The sequence below is a fragment of the Dipteris shenzhenensis genome, chromosome 8 (genome assembly GCF_047967505.1).
Source record: "Dipteris shenzhenensis isolate YYH24624 ecotype China chromosome 8, Dip_SZ_1.0, whole genome shotgun sequence".
NCBI lineage: Eukaryota > Viridiplantae > Streptophyta > Polypodiopsida > Gleicheniales > Dipteridaceae > Dipteris > Dipteris shenzhenensis.
Window position 1 is genome coordinate 6654966 of NC_141603.1, and position 18668 is coordinate 6673633.

The following is an 18668-nucleotide window of genomic DNA, read 5'->3' on the forward strand; positions in this document are numbered from 1 at the left end:
CGTTTGATCCCCTCAAAGGAACACTTTCTTGTACCAAGCCACTATGATGCAACCTTGTTGCTTCACACTGAAAGTCCCAGCCCTTTGTTGAGCTTATGTACTTCCACATTTCTACCACCATTCCCTGCAACAAGAACACATATCGAGCTACAATAATACATTCTTGGGCCCACTTAACTTACCTCTTCTACCTTCATCTTTAGACTCAACCCTCCACTTGCACCTCCTACATCCTCTTCATACATTCTTGGACCCACTTAACTCGCCTCTTCTACCTTCATCTGTAGACTCAACTCTCCACTTGCACCCCTCTTCATTTCTGGTTGCTCCTCCATTCTCTTCATCCTCTCCTGCTGCGATTCCCCTACATCCTTTTCCTCCTCCACCCACACAACATCTTCTCCAAAATTTTCCAGATCGTATTTACCTCTTTTCACCTGCGTGACTACTAGCTACTAGCACCTCAATACCATCTCCATCTCTTTATCAAAACCTTCCCAAGGAAACCCCCTCTTCACCGTTCATCACCTAGGAGGCAACCTCGTACCTAAACTCCTCCATCAATTGCTCCCACCTCCCCTCCCACTTCATTCACTACACCTATCCCTTCTTCTGTCACTACTATAGCTCCTCCTCCCCAAGTAATGCCTCCAGAATCATGGACAACTCCGGCTTGCCCTTGCTTCTAGTCCAAGGTTGATTCTTCTACCTTCAAGATAGTGGATTTGCTCTCAACTACTTTGCTCCTGCCACCCAAACAATTCTTTGCTACTACAAGCCCCTTCCCATGCCCACCCCCACCACTACGAGCCCCTTCCCATGCCCACTGGTGTTTCCCCCTTGCTTTTGCACACATCATCAAGGATACGAGGCCCCTCTTGCCTATAACGTTTGATCCTTATGTTTCCTCCCATGCAACCCACTATCTCCTTTTACCTTTTGGATACACGAGGAGAGGTGAATCTCTCATATGAATACATATGGTATCTTAATAATCACATTCACTCCAATAAGGTTATTAAAGATGTTAAGAGCATCAAGTCTTGCAAAGGGACCTGCATAGCAAAGCTTCATTCGGCCTATGCTAAATGAAAGCCTACAATGCTCCAAGCTACTTGGATACAATTTGGTCTCAAGGCGCAGCTGAAATGCACAAAGGCTCAGATTACACAGCCGAGGACAAAGAAACCAACAATTCCAAGTGAACACCAACCCTTGCACACCAGATAGAACCTTTAGTGATTGTGTAAGAAGAGACGACCCCAGCCAATTTTCTTCCAACTATTTGACACCCAATTCATTTCCTGAATGATCATAAGGACATACTTTTTTAAATAACATGCCAAGCCCTTGACAGCAACATGTATTTTCCTCCAAACCAATTATGAAAACTCAGTTCTGATTCAAAGATGATAATAAGTAGAAAATAAGCAGGGTATGGGAAAGAGGAGGAATTGCAGTATATGGTATAGGAAGGCAAGACATAATAAGGTAGAGAGGAGTAAATACACTGAGCATCTAAGACTAAGTGAAAAACATTATAACCTTAGAGAATCATAAATGCTTTTACATTAAGAGGAGCAAGCTTCTGCTCTTCTTGGTTCATAAATTATATATCTACCCCCAAAGGTTTAGCATATAGAGAAATGAATAATGAGTCTTATCCTTCTTAATTTCTTAAATCAGGCTTGAGAACAACCCATTGCAAACTATTTCTCAGCGAAGTGCAAGATTGTAATCCTCTAGTGTGACTGCCCTTAAGCAATTGCTCTCAACCTATCAAAAAGGGTATGACAAGTTGATGACATTCCTCCGTGTGATCTCACCAATTGATAAGCGCCTTTATCAGCCAAAATCAAGACCAAGGACTATAGATATGAGCTCCCTGCAAAAATTTGTATCATGGAGTAAATCCACTATTTTATTATTCACAGTTTACATATTAATGGCAAAGTAAATGTATTGATAATTGTATACATTTGCATAGACTTAACTTGCTGCATTACGAATCATCATAAAGAAACCCCAGTTACCATGCATTACAAGACCTTTGAGTTGCTTGTGAGCTGAATCTTCTTGTTCAAAATATGTGCCACGTAGTTCAAAGGCCCTTGTAGTCCTACTTTCTACATGAGATTTCCATCTTTCAAGTGATGCCCTGAATTTGAGTTATTGTTAGACGCCTTGGGCATTCCCCTTTTCTGCCATTAATGCAATACTTGTGCCAGCAATATATCCCCCCGTCCACGCATTCTATAACACCCATTGGAAGAACAGCAATACGCAAGCAATTAATGGCATGTTATTATTTACAGTGCCATTGAAAAAGACAGCATAAAACACGGAGGACCATAACTGACATTGCGTATGCAAAAAATGGTACATACTTGGAAATTGAACCCACCAGTGACACCGTCAACATTCAAGATCTGAAAGGCACATCAGCCAACCAAATTACATGTCCAAAGCCAAATTTAAAAGACCACGGAGATTATGCAAATGGAGAACAAGACCTCTACAGGTGGCAGCTGGGACCACTTTAGCTCTTTATTGTAAAATGAACGATACAGAGCAAATATTACCATCCCCCCCATCCCTTAGTGTACTGCTATGAAATGTGCTTTAGATAAGCAAAAAAAAATTGCCAACAAACCTCTCCAGCAAAATATAATTGAGGGCATAATCGACTCCCCATGGTTTTGAGATCTACCTGCATCCCTCAAAGACAAACATCCCACAAAACGATGGAATGTACAGAAATCCTTCTACAGCTGTAGTACTTAACTCTTCTAGAAATCAAGTCAGGAAATCAAAGAAATGAACTTCATCAATAATCATAAGGAGATTGAAACAACACACAGTTGCCTGGTAGTAAAGAAAATGGAGCGTTCACTTGATAGCTTGTAACTGGAAAGTGTTTGAGACCGTTGTTCAAGAAACTGTTTGGGGTACACATTCAAGAACAATGAATCATATTTTCATAGCTAGCCATCAAGATCGAACCTCAACAAGTGGCACTCCTCCAGAAGTAACAAACTCGTCTTTGAATTCACCCTGTCGATAAACATACAAAAACTTAAGATTGTCAAGTTAATGATTGTCTCCATTGTTGTCAGCAACGAAGATGAAATGCCTGTATGTTCTGAAAACACAAAATTTTTTGTAAAACATCACCTTGCCCTGTATGGGAAACGGACACCGCTTTACTGTCGATGCAAGCTGTCGCAGATCATTATTGGAAAGGTTGGCCCACATGTCCAACAGACTTATTTCCTGAGAATTGTGATAGACAAAAAGTGTCCCAAGAAGATCTCAGAAAGATGTGGAGCAGGCAAGTTCTTTTTTTACCCAACGCACAAAGAACAAAATCATTTTTTAAGGTACTTAGCTTGAACAACCCAAAACTACTTGAGGGTGAACACTTACATTGGAAGTTTATTTAAATATATGTTCTTCTCTACAACTTGATATATGCTCCTTGAAGCATAAGTGACTTCTTGGAGTGCTTACCCTTCGTGAAAGGAGATACTGCCAAAATCTGCGAACCAATTGAAATTCACTTGGTGCTCCACTGCCCAATTTCCGTTTCTACAAAATTGATAGCAGACATTATATCAGCTAAAGGAATGAAGGCACGTCTAATCCAGAAGCGAGTAATGGAACTGTTGGCCCCAGTGGTGCTGGTATGAGTTCCAAGTCCAAGGCACTGTAAGATAGGCCCTTGGCTTTGCCATTATTATAAACCACGTACACCCTTGGGCTTGGTACCTTGGGCCCCGTAGATAGAAATACAATCTTAAGTACTCACAAATCAAGGGAGGCACAATAAAGTTCAGCCTACTCATAAGGAGGCACGTTTTCAAACATGTTCACCTGCATTTAATTATGTTCACCTGCATTTAATTACTCATTCTGTCTTTCTCGTAGCCTTGGGCACATGCCCACGACACTCTCACAATTTCAACCACCGGGCCGGTTTAGCTTGACGGTCTCAACTTCCATTTTGGCATGAAATTGTTCTGCAACTGCAAGAGCAATTTGCAGAGAGGGCATGCTGGTATTGTTTGAAAACTACCATACGAATAATATGTTCCTACTTGCTGAGGGACAAACAGTATTTCTTCAAAACAAAAGATGTAATACACAATGCACTATCTTTGCTAAGTAAAACCTTGTTATACTGTGTCATCTCACTTTAAGAACTGCAGTCAGGAAAGAAAAACTTACTGATGCATATTTCCTATGCTCATTTAAGGCTTTCATAGCATCTTCGAATCTTAATTTGGGCAGAAAGTCCACCCAGAGCATTCCTGTACAATGCAGATCATCAACTGAGTTGCACTACCCTAAAAATTACACCCTTTCAGAAATTCACAAGCCATTGTACTAATATGTTAACAAGATGAGCATTTTCACCTTGGTATTTAGAAGAGAAAAGTTCACGGGCTGCCCAAGCTGACGTGCGTAAGACAACAGGTCCACTAAGCCCCCAATGTGTTATTAACATTGGTCCAATCTGCAAACAGAATACAACACCATCGGATCAATGTTAAGTCATGCTGAAAGGAAAAGAGATCAAAAGTTTCATAGTGCTAACCTGAGTGAGATTAGGATCCCTCTGTTTTTGTCCCTCAACCTCTAACTCAGCTTTCACCTCTGGAAAGCTAACCTGGAAAAGAAAGTAAGCCAATAACTATCACATGAAAGGAACTCCCACAGAGCAACCTGTGCAAATATTTATAAATAGACAGTTGATAGGGAAGTTCTAAGCAAAACAGACATCAATCTCAACAAACTGGGCAGCCAGAAAAGACCAAAATGGATGCGACAAGAATACCCAACATTAACAATGCAACAGTCAGTAGTCATCAGAACAAAGTAACAGAATAGCACTCACTCCGGCAAGCTTTTGCAGCTGTGGATCTGCCACTTTGAAAGTAAACAGACTTGGACGTGGGTCTACCACAGTATGTCCAAGCTGTTTTGCCAATTTATAGCCCTGTATAGGATGCCCGTTGTATAAGGAAACTTCAGAATGGATTACAGAAGTAGATTGAATGTTACAGTTGACAGTATATTGTAGAGGTCCACACCTGTTGGGAACTGCCAGTTGCAAGCAGAAGAAAGTTTGCCTCTATGGGGCTATTTGATGCAGTCCTTCGTCCACAAGTGACATTAAACACTGAGTCTTCTCCTGAAGTAACATTTACCACTGGCATTCCAGTCTGCAACAAGACTGGATCATTTCAATCTTCAGTATATTTAATAGAGAAGATTACTTAACTTGACAGGGGTTAAATGACTCTGAATTTATAGGCAGACAATGATTGTGCAAAGCATCAGAAATTCACGTTTTCTTAAATTTGGTATTCCTAGTATTAGCTAGGTAGCTTTCCAGTTTCACATTATCATTTGGCAGATCAAGATGTACATTATACAACATCGAAGGATAGAACCTTTAACAGTATGTAATTCAAAATCTATTGACTTGTCCCCTCGATCTTGCTTCTCGATCATTGAAAATTACAGTCAATTCTTGGCCAAAATTTCAGGCTTCTGATAATGAATTTTCACACTCAAAAGTCCTATGAAGGGTACAATTTAAAATTACAAGGATATCCCCCTAGCTGGCATGCATCTGTGAAATGAAGGAAAGGGCCATGCTCCTATACACTGATTAAAGCCTCCCACCTGCGCCTAGCGTGATCCAAGTCTCCCTAGGGTCCTATCCCATTGTATGAATGATAACTAACCTGATTGTGGCCAATGCCTCCGAGGCTGATGTGGTTTGCTGCTCTAAGGCCTGCCTGCACCCAGCTGTCCATATGTACCAGGCAATGATGCTCATTTATCAGCTCCCATCTAAGGCATTGCCCAGGTGTCCACATCGTCGCTGCAAAGTACTGAGTATGAATGAAGGTCAACTCCTGCCCTACCAATTTAAAGGACAAGCACTCTTGAATGCCCTCATAACCGCAAGCAGGTCTTCTGTATGTAACCCAGGACACTGCTCCCCAGGTCACCACCATCTTATCCTGGATCCTAGCAAAGAGCAACCTAAAAGCTCATTCTCCAAACCTCCTGTGCCATTAGGCGATCCCAAATGCACTACCTCTGAGAGAATCCTTGCCTATGCCAATGCTCTGCTGTGACTGGCGTGCCATCAGTCCTCCCCATCTGGATCCTCCTGCCTAATCTTACTGAATAGCTGAAAAAAGGAATATCGGGGGCATCCTGAATGAAAGGTCTCCCCAAAATCACTCTTCTGGGTCCCACTAAAGCCTCTGCAAGGGTCCCCTATCTGAAACCCGGAATCTCCAAGCCTCTTCCTTTGTTGTGCCGGCATCTAGATGAATGTACCACCTCCTCTAAGCTGAGTTACTATCCTTACTCTTTGAGGCATACATCCTTCAAAGTCCTCCATTCTGACTTCCTGTTTCTGCATCCTGCCGCCATCCCACACCGTAAATGTGAAATAGGACTGACTCAAGATACCCACTACGAAAAGCAAGAGCTCATGTCTCGTAAAATACCCAAGTCATAAAATGGGCCTATGCAGCTTGTGGCTCTTGAGCTACTCTCCATTGCACTCTCAATCTTCTCTATCATGTTGTAGGATCCTCTAAGTCCGTGAACTATCTGTCTTTGTGCGATTTGGGCCAACTCTGTGAAAGAAAACCACTCTCCCACTGTACTAGCCACAGTCTAAGCAAGACCTTCTCAAGAGAGGTTGGGGCTCTGCCCAAGGGTGTGTCCGGACGCCGATCTGATAAGGTTGTTGAAAAGGAGGTGTTGCTGCCTCCTCTCTTTGAATGCATGGGATGCCTTTGGTGTCTCTAACACTACTGCAAATCTCACCTCTGCGCTCCTAACCAAGTGAGTAGCCCTCATCTTAGAAGAAATCCACCTATTATGCCCTCATCTTAGAAGAAATCCACCTATTACTTGGCTCCCATGGGCCTCCCAAATCCAGCTGGATTTCATGCAGTTTGTGAAGGAGTAGCTCCTTCCACAATTCACTGCCAGGCAACATGCCTCTGATAATGAACTTCACTAGCAATACACTGCTCTAGCACTCTGGATCCACAATGCCTGGCCTTCCTCTGGAGTGTGTTTGAATAATGATGTCCCAAGCCAGCTTCACCAAAGCTGAGCGGCCATCCTCTCTTAACAAGATGAAGTTCTAGATGAGTTGCTTCACCTAGCTGATGCAAGATCTAGAAGAGGATCAAAGAGGTCATGTACCACATAGTAGCAAGCCAAACCTGGTTGGCAACTATTACTCTACCTGCCAAGGATAGTTTGGTCGAGCTCCAACGCAAGCGCTCCCTCCAAATGCTCAAAAGTAGTGGTGCCTACTGCTGCTTTGGCGTGATGCCAGCCCTATATGGCATCCCAGGTATCATGGTCTAGGCACCCAAGTAAAATCTCCATGCAGTCTCTAGTTAGGTATGGTGAATCATTGACCCAAATTCCGTAGGACTCCTGTCACTCTATTCCTCCATCAAGATACATTACCGCATCATCTGCAAACTCTACATCAAGAAGTTCCTCCAATTGCAAGAAATGGGAATCCTGATGCCAAGAATACCCATTCCTATGTCTCTCAAAAAATTGCTCATAGCCTTTGCAAAAGATAGAAAAAGTAGAGGGGCCAAGAGGAATCCGTGTCTACTGATTTGGCTATATGAAATCTATCCCCTAGACTCACCTGACTAAACTTGGCTATGTGCTAAGGAGTAGAGTGCTGACACCGCTACTATCCACTATCTTGGGAAGCCCATCCTGTCCAAAGTTCCCTCATGAAACTCCCAATTCACCCTATCATAGGCCTTCTCCAAGAAGCAAAGCCAATAAGTCCTCATGTGGCAAAACCATGCCAACATTGTGGCCTAGCAAAAGTAAAGATGTTATGGAAAATGCTGCGGCCAAGTACAAAGCATTTCAAAACATATTTATTTCACCTAAAAACAAGAAACGAAACGAAACGAAACAAAACTTGTCAAAACGACAAAATAAACGAAACGTTTCTTGTGACATTGAGTCTACCTCACTGTAACCGAGAGTTCTCTACCTTGCAATGCAGGTCACACCTCCGCTCAACTGCAACTCGCCTAGGTCAGCTACCATCAAATACATCACCTTCCCTTAGTATGTCATTGTACAATGTTTCTAATTGAAAACAATGGTTTAATATCCAACATGGGCCTGACTTGACAGTATTAGGAGCATCCAATCCAATTGATCCATCACCTTGTCTCATGTGGATCATCTCCTTGTATAGTGAGATTGAATTAGCAGCCTTGTCTTATGGTATATTCAAAGCCATCAAAGGTAAAAAGGTGCAACATAGGAGATCCTAGTGGATGCGGATGCTTGAGTGGACTTCACCTCCCAATCCAAAGCATTTGGAACATTCTTTCAAAACATCCGAGGGTCAATGTTAAGATGAGGAAATAAGCACAAGCTAGTTATGGTTGACACTAAATGTTCTCTTGTAGTGGTGTAACATTGTCGTGCAACAACAATTTAAAGCAAATTAAAAGATGTTAGTCTTTAAGCAGTGTGGTTGAAGAAACAAGGGTGATCACCTCAAGTTTTTTACGCCCACTCCCTTTAGTTGTGCTTGATCCTTCTACAAGCTTTAGTTTCAAGATAAATTCGATAGCTCCTTCATAATCTTTTGGTCAACCATTTAGGCAACCTAGTACTCAAACCTAGTAAGGCATGATAAATACCTGGTGGATCTCTGCACGTTTATTTGCTTGTCCTTGGTGAATAGAAATGGTCATTTTGGTCCCTATTAAGATAAAACATTTGTGAAAGCAATCCTATTTGAGAAAGCTGCACTTTCAACCTCCTGTCACTACATCCACCTATTGATAGTTATCATTGATAGCTTTTGTTGTATCGGTAGACATACATACACTTGTTCACCTATTGATAGCTCTTGTTGTATCAATCGACAATCATATTTCAGCTTGCAATTTCATCTTCCAAATTTCCAATGCGATAAATTTATTAGCTTAAGTGGCGCACAAGACCCATGAACTACCTTTCCCAAGCAATATTTACTCAAAAATCTATGTGTGAAACTAAATGAAGTATCTTCTTGTCAAACATTCGTAATTCGGATGAAGAGAGGTGGTATAATTTTTATACGCTTACCCTTCATCATGGGCCAGTTTGGAAGTAAGTGCTAGACTATGTGTATGAATGTCACTGTCTGAAAGATCGCATCTTGGAGAGTGTCATAGCAAACTCTACATGTACTATCTCATGTGGAACTAAGGGCTTACATTGAACCATCCTGGACCCCATAATCATCTATAGTCACTCAAATTTTCTCCACTTTGTCCTGGGGAGGTCACATTCCCAGAAGGATGTTGGTTACATGGCGATCGGTCACACTAGCATATCAAAAAGCCAGCCCTTCGTCAATGGATCCAAGAAGTGTGCCTAGAAGCACGATCACTCTAGCTAAGCTAAAGCACTTTGCCCTCATGTGAATCATGCCTGGGCTACATGGGAAAATGGGTCCCCTGAAGATTGCTTTTCTGGAGGGTATAAATGGATCCGATGTTATGAGGAAAATCCCTTGTAGAGTGTTAAATTCCAGTGTACAAGTAAAGAATTTCTAGAGGTCAATTTACGGAAAAATCCTGAAGCGTACATTTACAAAAACAGTAAATAAATCTCAACATGTGATGAGGATTGCAAATGTTCCTGGTGCTTAGAATCTGCTTGTTTGTCAACCTCCCCTTGGTAGGTTTTTTGATTTGTGTAGTGAGAATCTCTTTCTTTCACTGCATAGGAAGCTGACATCCATGAACTCAGAAAATACTGGAAGAGATGGTGACTATTTCTGCCAACTTCTCATCCCTTTCTGACCCCTTTTCTTCCTATCTGGAGAATATGGTACTCCACTGTTGGTCTTCCTTCTCCTTTCAACATTGGAAGAGGTCTGTGAATAAATGTTGAGGCGAGGGCCATTTAATCAGAATTTGGTTGTTTCTTTGCTCTCTTTTGAGTATGCCAGCCAAAAATTGACAGCTTCTAGTAATCTTCACATTAGTCATTGTAGGTTTGTCATTACATATGTCTTGAACGTCTAACAGTGGCTACAATGATCTTAGATGATGGCCTCTTTGCAGGCCACAAGAGACAAGTTAGACAACTTTCAAGCTTACGTTTGGGATTATATTGCATGCATTTGTAAGCCGATTCAATCACCTTTTTGACAAGTCCTTGGGGGTTATCAAGTTGGGAATTTGACTGAAACGTTTCTTCCAACGAATTTCTAGAGGCCAAATTAATCAATAATGAAGTTTCAAGATGGATGAACATTAATTCTTTGCACAAGTGGTGTGGAATGTACACAATAAGATCCTCTATTAGAGAACCATCCTTACTATTAATAACCTTGGAGTTCCTAGTCCCATCTAAATCTCTTTTAGCCAACATTTGGTGCATCATACCCGATGAGGGTTTCTTGAGATTGAACATCGGGTAGGTCTTGAAGGCTTTGATGATCATACAGTTAGTGAACTAGACATATACAGATGTCATGCCTAAGATTTTATAAGCTTGATATGAGAGCTTATGCCTCCACAATGCGGGTTTGTTGGAAGGCACAAGATGCATCATTTGGGTTTCATATCAGCCATAATACACATTTGGAACTAGAATCATTACCATCTTGTTGATACTCACCTTACCTCTCAAAGAAGGGACCTATGGTGGAAGTTCGTCTCATTGGTTGCCATAAAAAAAATTCAATCAATGAAGCAATCTTCTCAATGTATATGAGAATCGATAGACTAAACCTCAAGCAAAGTAAATCCCTTGTAGATGAGGGTTTGGTGCAACTAAGAGGTTCTTCCTATTGTGGTCATGAGCTCTTATACTCCATGGCGGCTCAATGTATAGAGCTTGTGGCCTGTTGGTATGGTCCCATCCTCCACCCCTCTATGGCCATAATGGAAGGTGCCTTCATTTGCAAGAGAGCCTTCCCTACTCAAAAGTTGGTATAATGGAAGTTGGCTTCATTTGCAAGAGAGTCTTTCCTATTCAAACATTGCAGATTGACCGAAAGTTATCATGTAAGTAGTCTAGTTCACAGAAGGAGCTCCAAAGGTAGACTAGGGACAGAATCAACTTAAGATGTTGAGAACCAAAGATTTCTTGCACCACGATAATTGGTGGCAAGAATTTGTTCTAGGCATAAGGAAATACCTCCCTGCTTACTTGCTTCACTCATGAGGCAGTCAATAATTGTAGCAGATGTATTGCTTGCTGGAAAGATCCGACCATCCTCTTCCGTCTGCACCATACAAGTCAGAATGTTCACGTTTAAGGCATGCTCCATGTGTGTCATAAAATAGAACTGTGCATCAAAACCACATTTTCAAAAAGTACATATATATTCAGTACCCTTTAATTAGTCGTACTTATATGAATTGATTATATGCAAGGTCTTGTGCTATAAACCTTTACAAGGCCTGCGAAGGATGTAGTAAAACTCTTTCTTGGAATTAAAGAAACGAGCATAGCCTTCTGAGCAGGCTTGAAAAAAATAAGTAGCTTGCTTAAGGCGGCATATGAGTGTCAAAAGAATTCTTCCCATGAACAGGGAGCGAGGGGACCATATAGATAAGAGAGTTTTGTCTTCAATTAAGGTATCATGAACAAAGTATTCCATTGTAGCTAGCTATTGAGTTACAAACATGATCCATCAAATTGTAGACTCCACCATCACGTTAGTCTTGTTGGAATTTAAGACTAAAGACTCTCAATATAAAACTGATATAATAATAGTCATCCTATGATAGGACTAGAACATAGTTCTGTTCTATAATAATGTTGGAGCTGCTTTATACAATCCACAAGAGCTCCCTCATGCACTCCCTTGGCCTTGTACTTGGATCTGATAGGACTATAACTTAGTTAATGTTTTAAAATAATGTTGGAGCTGCTTTACACACTCCACAAGAGCTCCCTCATGCACTCCCTTGGGCTTGTACTTGGATCGACTTTGGATGTATTTTTTGTCTCATAGGCCTATGAGGCATCTTGAAGAATATAATCTCTAGCCCTCCACTCCACCTTCGTTAGCCCTCCGTTCCACCTCCGCTAGCTCCCCGTCAGCCCCCACTAGCTTTGCCCTAGCCCTCCGTCAGCCTCCGCTCCCCCCTTGCTCGTCCTCTTTGGTAGCAGCAGCAGCGGTTCAAGGAGAAACCCGCCTTCTTTTCACACAACCCTAGTCTGGGCTGAACCCCTACAATCTTATAACACACCAAACCAATCAACTATTTACATTTATAGACATTACCATTGGTCTCTCTGAGGAGCTTGTGTCACCGATCCATCCGAGTTCATGCCACAATTTCTAACTGGAGCGGAACATATCCCAATGGACTTGTTACCCCCATGTTTTAAGTTTAGAGACTGAGGGATTTTCAAAAACAATTATCCCTCTAAGTGTAGAAAAGGTGTGTAAGAAATCCTAGATTTACTATATTTAGAACTGTGCTAAGGAACAGAAAAGAGACTGAGATAGCAGAGAACAAGGAATAATTATATTGCTTGAATGTCTCTAGGGTGGATGTGATTGTGTCATCCATACAATTGGGCCTCTCTTATATAGAGAGTGAAGAGTCACACATGAAAAGGTGTGTACTCCAAAGGGTATGTGCATGAAGAGGTGTGTACCCCTTGTGAAGGGTGTGACCCTTGATGAGAGGGTACATTACAATAGGAATGTCTCTTCATTAGAATGTCTCTTGTGAAGGGTTATGCCTCATTAGGAAGTGTCCCGTCGAAAGGTCATACCCTTCCACAAGTGTCCATTCATTAAACCATCCATAAGTCTAGAAAGAGAAAGGAATACGTCACAGATCGTGACATCCCCTCCCACTCAAAAGAAGACCCTGGTGGAGATAATGAACTGATGTAGAAAATATCACTGTAAATGCTGAAAATACCGCTGTAAAAGATCAGGGTACTGCTGTAAGTCTTCATCAGACTGCCAAGTAGCGTCGGAGTCGTCCAGATCTCGCCAAAGAACAAGGAATTCCGTGATAAGTCGATGTCGAGTCTCTCGCTGTCGATGGTCCAGAATACGCTCAGGAATAAGGAGAACATAATCGTCTTCGATTTCTGGGACATAATCACCTGCAGGAGGAACTGCTTCATCGCCTGGAATATATGTCTTTAGCCAAGAAATATGAAATGTTGGATGGATTTTACCCCATGATGGTGGTAATTCCAATTTATAACTTAAAGGTGAATATTTCTAGACGATCCGGAAAGGTCCATAGTATCTTGGTCGCAACTTAGGAAACACAGACTTAACCGTCTTATAGCGATGTGGGGCTACAAATAATAGCACCATGTCACCAGTGTTAAATTCCAGGTGACGTCTATGTTTATTGGCAGACCGTTGATACCGCTCTTGCGCTTTTCGCATATGATCCCTGACTTGCAGTAGAATGTCTTGCATTTCTTGAACCAGTTGATCAGCTAGAGCCACTCGATGTTGAAGTACAAAATTTGTTGGTACAATCGGAGTGTGTCCATAAGCTGCTTGGAATGGAGTCATGCTGATGGCACTATGGAAAGAGTTATTATAAGCAAACTCAAGGAGTGGTAGATACTCTTCCCAGGCTGCGAGGCGTGACTGAACATAATGTCGAAGCATTTCTTCCAGAACTTGGTTGACTCTTTCAGTCTGGCCATCTGATTCTGGGTGGTAAGCTGAACTGAACAGTAGAGTAGTACCCAAAGATTCGAACAGTGAAATCCAAAAGTGACTGGTAAACTTAGGATCTCTGTCGGATATGATATTCTTGGGTAATCCATGGTGTCGGAAGATGTGTTGTATAAAGGGTTTGGCTATGTCCGGGGCCTGTGCACTGCTTTTGCAAGCAACAAAGTGTGCCATTTTGGACAAGCAATCAACAATTACCATAATCTGAGTGTTACCTCGGGAAGATCGTGGTAGTGTTGTAATGAAATCCATGGAAATACTTTCCCACCTTTCAGTTGGAACTGGAAGAGGCTGAAGAAGTCCTGTTGGAAGGCGTCGACTTGCTTTCATTTGTTGACAAGATAAGCAAGATGTAACCATTTTGATGACATCTCTTTTCATCTGAGGCCAGTAGTATGTTGCACTGAGTAACCGATAAGTCTTATTGATGCCTGGATGGCCAGCATAAGGAACTACATGATGCTCTTTTAACAAAAGACATCGAACATCCTTGTCATGTGGTACACAGACGCGATCTTGATAATACAGAAGGTCGTCCGTATAAGAATAGGATGAGAAAATCTTTTGTTCGGAAGTCGAAGGTTGATCTTTTGAAAGAACCTGTACTGCTGTGCCGAAGTCTTTATCATTGAAATACTTTCCTTTGAATGAATTCGGAACATCCATAGATAATGTAGAGATTACCATGGCTGATGCGAGAGGTAACCTGCTGAGAGCATCTGCAACTACATTGCGTAGTCCTGGAATGTACTCAATGGTCATGTGAAAGTTGGCCAAAAACTCAACCCAGCGTGCTTGTCGAGCGTTCATGACTGGCTGAGAAAAGATATACTTGAGAGAGTGATGGTCTGTCTTGACCGCAGAGTCGGCACCCATGAGATAATGTTTCCAAGAGCGATAAGCATGTACAACAGCAAGAAACTCCTTATCATAGACCGGATATCGGGTTTGGATATCAGAATGTTTATGGCTGTCAAAAGCAATAACTCTGCCTTCTTGCATCAAGACTGCTCCTGTAGCGATGTCGGAAGCGTCGGTCATGACCTCAAATGGGAGATTTGGGTCAGCAATAGCCATAACTGCAGCCAACAGTGAATTGAAAGTCAAGATTCCTGATTTGCATTTACCTTGTTGCATCAAGCCATGTGCACCCTTTCAATGCCTCTCCAACCTTCTCCATGAACTCATACACGAGTCCAATTGTGCATCCTTCTCTATCAACAAGTCGAAGGGTACTGAAAAGGGGCTGCACAATCCCCACAATCTCCTCAGCTGCATGCCAAAAATCACCATCAAACACAATGTCCTCAAAGGCACGTGCCTTTGGTTTGCTGGACTTATCCCAGCTCAACCATTCCTCACTGACTACCATGCGCCTTAAGTTAGGCTTCACCTTTACCAAGCGTGACAAGACTATAAAGAGATAGGCAAAGCGGGTCTTTGAGGGCTTCAGAATCTCATGGGAGCTATGTTGCCGAAAAATTGCAAGGGCTCTATGCTTCCTCGTCAAGAAAGTCACCATGCTCCGTGCCTTGTCAACCACCGAGGAAATCCAAGGAAGCTTCCCTATGTCCTCTATAAGAAGATCCAAACTGTGTGCAGCACAGGGAGTCCAAAAGATATGCGGATAGTCACTCTCAAGTAGCGCACCCATGCGCTGACAGTTACTTGCATTATCTGTAACCACCTATACTACATTCTGAGGCCCCACATCCTCTACTGCCTTCTTAATGTGGCTGTAAATGTACTCACCTGTATGAGATTCATTTGATGCATCTATGGATCTCAAAAACATAGTACCCACGCAAGATGATACAAGAATGTTAATGAGCGGGCGCCTCCTGGTATCTGACCACCCATCACACAAAATGGAGCACCCGTATCTAGCCCATGATGCCTTAATAGGCTGCAGCTCCTTCTCAACTTGCAAGACCTCTGCTTTCAGCTCCCGAGTGCATAAAGTCTCTGAAGATGGAGCCCTAAATGAAGGGCCAGCCTCGGCCACTGCCTGAACGAACTCCTGAAAAGCTGGAGTACGAGCAAGGTTAAAGGAAAGGTCACACTCATAAAAGAGCTTGCGAGTTGCCCGACGAGCAGATGCAAGCAAAGTTGTGACCCAACTAGCTCGTAAAGTCCCTGGCCTGGGTGGTAACCTGGTTGAATTTGGAAACCTTGGAGGCTTCACAACTCGCACTGATGCCCGTCTAGTGGAAGCACTACCAATAGAAAAAGAAGCCCCTTGTGTAGGTGGTGAAAGTGGAGGAGGGGGTCCAGATGTCACAGATAGAACAGGACTCCTGGGAGGAGATCCAGGACGTACTAGTGTTGATGAGGCCTCAACTCGTGCCCTCTTTGACGGGCCACTTGGTGTGCCTCCCAAGGAAAGAATTACATCATCTGGAACTTCTCCTACACATGGATTCACACCCTTTCCAGTGATACCAAGAAGATGTGCCCTTACACGAGGTGCACTACCACAAAATGAGCCACCACAATGCTTACACTTCCATTGTTTCGAACCCGAAGCACCATACTGTTGCTCCACATGCACTTGCTCCCAAACAATGTCCTTTGCTCGCCCCATCTCTAAGCTATACTACCTGCAAGACAACCATAGATCCCTTTGATTATTTGTTGCTTCAAGCTTGCAAGACAAATTACAATAAATTTTGTATTGTGAATCGTGAATGTTACAAAATTTATTGTAATTTGTCTTGCAATAAATTATAATAAATTACAATTATTTCGTGCAAGACCAACCAACTGCTTCCAATGCTCATTGCTCACAGCAGCTAGCTAATAGCTAGCTAGCTGGCAATTAGCAGCATCATGCATGCAGCATGCAGCATGCAGCTTGCCACGCTCCAACGCCACGGACAAAAGGGGCTACATAGTACAGGCTTCTATCGTGATTCGTCATGCATGTACAGCAGCCAGCTGCCAGCTAACGTACTTGCGTCACGCGTCCACGATGCACTTGGGCGCTCCTGGGACCTGTTCGTCATTCAAACTTCAAAGGCGTTGGAGTAGACTGTAGAATGTGAATATCGAATCTCGATTGCTGCCTTGAGCCTTGCGTAGGGGCCAAGGCGCTTGGAGCTAGCAGCTAGCTAGCGGCGCAGCCTGCGGGTGTCCTGTCGTGACTGTCGTGACTCGTCAAAAAGCCCCTAGCCTGCAGGTGTCGTGATTGTCGTCCAAAAGCCCCTTGCGCCGCGTCGCCGCCGTACGGGAGACGTACAGGAGATTTGCCCTTGCAAACTCTTATGTAAGCTTACCCTAGCCACGTTTCATTGAACATGAAACGTTTCGAAACGTGCTGCACGTTTCGAAACGTTTCAAATTCAATGAAACGCGTTTCATTGTGACTATGGTTGTTCTTCTTGTCAGTGGCCGCACCTTTATGTTGGGGATGTCGGTAATGACTTTGTGAAGAAGAAGAAACACGATCCTTGGGGGAGTGCTTCTGTTAAAATCCAACAAATGATTTCTGAGGCTTCTGGGGATCTTGAGACTGTCGCTGACCTTGATTACCGAAGTTTTTTCGAAACCTGGTGTTATCTTGAGGGCGAGCACCTTTGGCCATAGGAGAGTTATGTGTGCGATTAGCACTCTGCTTCCCTGTGTTTAGGAAATCTGTAATGCGCTCTGCGTAAGCAATAGCGCCATCTGTGGTGGTGATGTTTGCTTTAAGAACATCAATGCATAACGAGGGATTTAGGCTTGAGATGAAAGCATGAAGGCGATCATCCTCAGTTAAACCATCAATCTCCAGCACCAATGTGGTGAACTGAGAGATATAAGAAGACAGGGAACCCGTTTGCTCCAACTGTCGGAGTTTTGAACGTGCTTGGAAGTCCGCATTGGCAGGTACAAACTGCTTACGGAGCACGTGTTCAAAACGTTCCCATGTTAACACACTTTTTTCGTCCTTTAAGCGTCTTTGCCACCATAGAAATGCTGTATCCTTCAGGAGGGAGGCTGCCAAGGCGATCTTTTTGCCTTCCGTGAGGTCAACAGTGTCAAAATACATGCGCATTTTAGCGAGCCATTGGTCAACTGTTCGGCGATTACGTTGACCAGTGTAGGCTTCCGGAAGTTTGACGTCAAGTCTTTTAGTTTTGGAAGCCTGAAGTAATCGGTAGAGGGCACGTAGTTCAGTGTTTTCTACCTCTGGTGGGAAAGAGTCCGCATCGTCGTCTGGTTGCGTCACGTCATCCTCTGTATGTACTGGACTTCGAGAATCTTGAAGTTGTTGAACTTTTTGAACCAAGTCAGAGATGCTGTCCTGAAGCTGAGATATTTGAAGTTGCAATAGTGATTCACTTTGGACGTTGCCTTCAGGGGTCTTTTTAGGACTTGATTCTTTAATCTCTGGAGAGGCTTCACGCGAGCGGTGCGACATGTCGGAAATCCCTGTAAGAAAAGCGTGAACTTGCGCTCTAGTTTGTACCATTCCTGGAAGAGGATTCGGGCTGCTCCCTGAGGTTGCTCATATTGGAGGGGGCAGGCGAGGCAGGATGGAACCACCCGTGGAAATCTGGTAAGGGAGGTCCTGTCGGAGGTAACACTGGAGATTCTGAAAAAGGTGTTACTGCTCGTGATAAGACAAGGGTAGGTAGCAGAGTCCACGGATCTGAAAAAGGGTAAGAAGCTGCTGTCGGAAGAGGAGGATATCCAGGAGAGGGAGTGCCTTCAGAATGTAAATACTGACTTGGAGAAGGTACAACCTGTAGAGGAGGATATCTGGGAGCTGAAGGAGGTGGAGAGTACCCTGGAGATGCCGAAGGTGAAGGGTAAAACTCTCTCCAAAAATGAACAGCAAACTCCTGAGGAATATCGTGTTCCGGATATCTTCGTGTCTCGTGGAACACAACCTGTACTGTGCTGAGGAAATAATGTA

At 43.1% G+C, this 18668-nt stretch overlaps 1 protein-coding gene across 6 annotated transcripts in view; it reads right to left on the bottom strand.

Annotated features, from left to right (window-relative positions):
• Positions 1-1627: 1627 nt before the first annotated feature.
• The window catches only part of LOC147899032 (FAD/NAD(P)-binding oxidoreductase family protein), a 133446-nt gene continuing 116405 nt past the window's right edge, over positions 1628-18668 (bottom strand). For 3 of the 6 annotated variants that reach the window (XR_015541407.1, XR_015541406.1, XR_015541403.1), the window contains 13 exons: positions 11236-11323; positions 5094-5236; positions 4898-4999; positions 4598-4669; positions 4417-4516; positions 4228-4310; positions 3511-3588; positions 3175-3273; positions 3004-3054; positions 2654-2710; positions 2388-2429; positions 2034-2253; positions 1628-1885 (listed from right to left, as the gene is read on the bottom strand). Coding sequence is in view for 1 of the 6 variants with exons in the window: in XM_087377975.1 (XP_087234101.1) it covers positions 2176-2253; positions 2388-2429; positions 2654-2710; positions 3004-3054; positions 3175-3273; positions 3511-3588; positions 4228-4310; positions 4417-4516; positions 4598-4669; positions 4898-4999; positions 5094-5236; positions 11236-11323 (993 nt within the window). In the remaining 5 variants the exon portion in view is untranslated. Of the gene's footprint in view, positions 1886-1933; positions 2254-2387; positions 2430-2653; positions 2711-3003; positions 3055-3174; positions 3274-3510; positions 3589-4227; positions 4311-4416; positions 4517-4597; positions 4670-4897; positions 5000-5093; positions 5237-11235; positions 11324-18668 lie in introns of those variants that run through there. The other 3 variants (XR_015541405.1, XR_015541404.1, XM_087377975.1) reach the window with 3 other exon arrangements.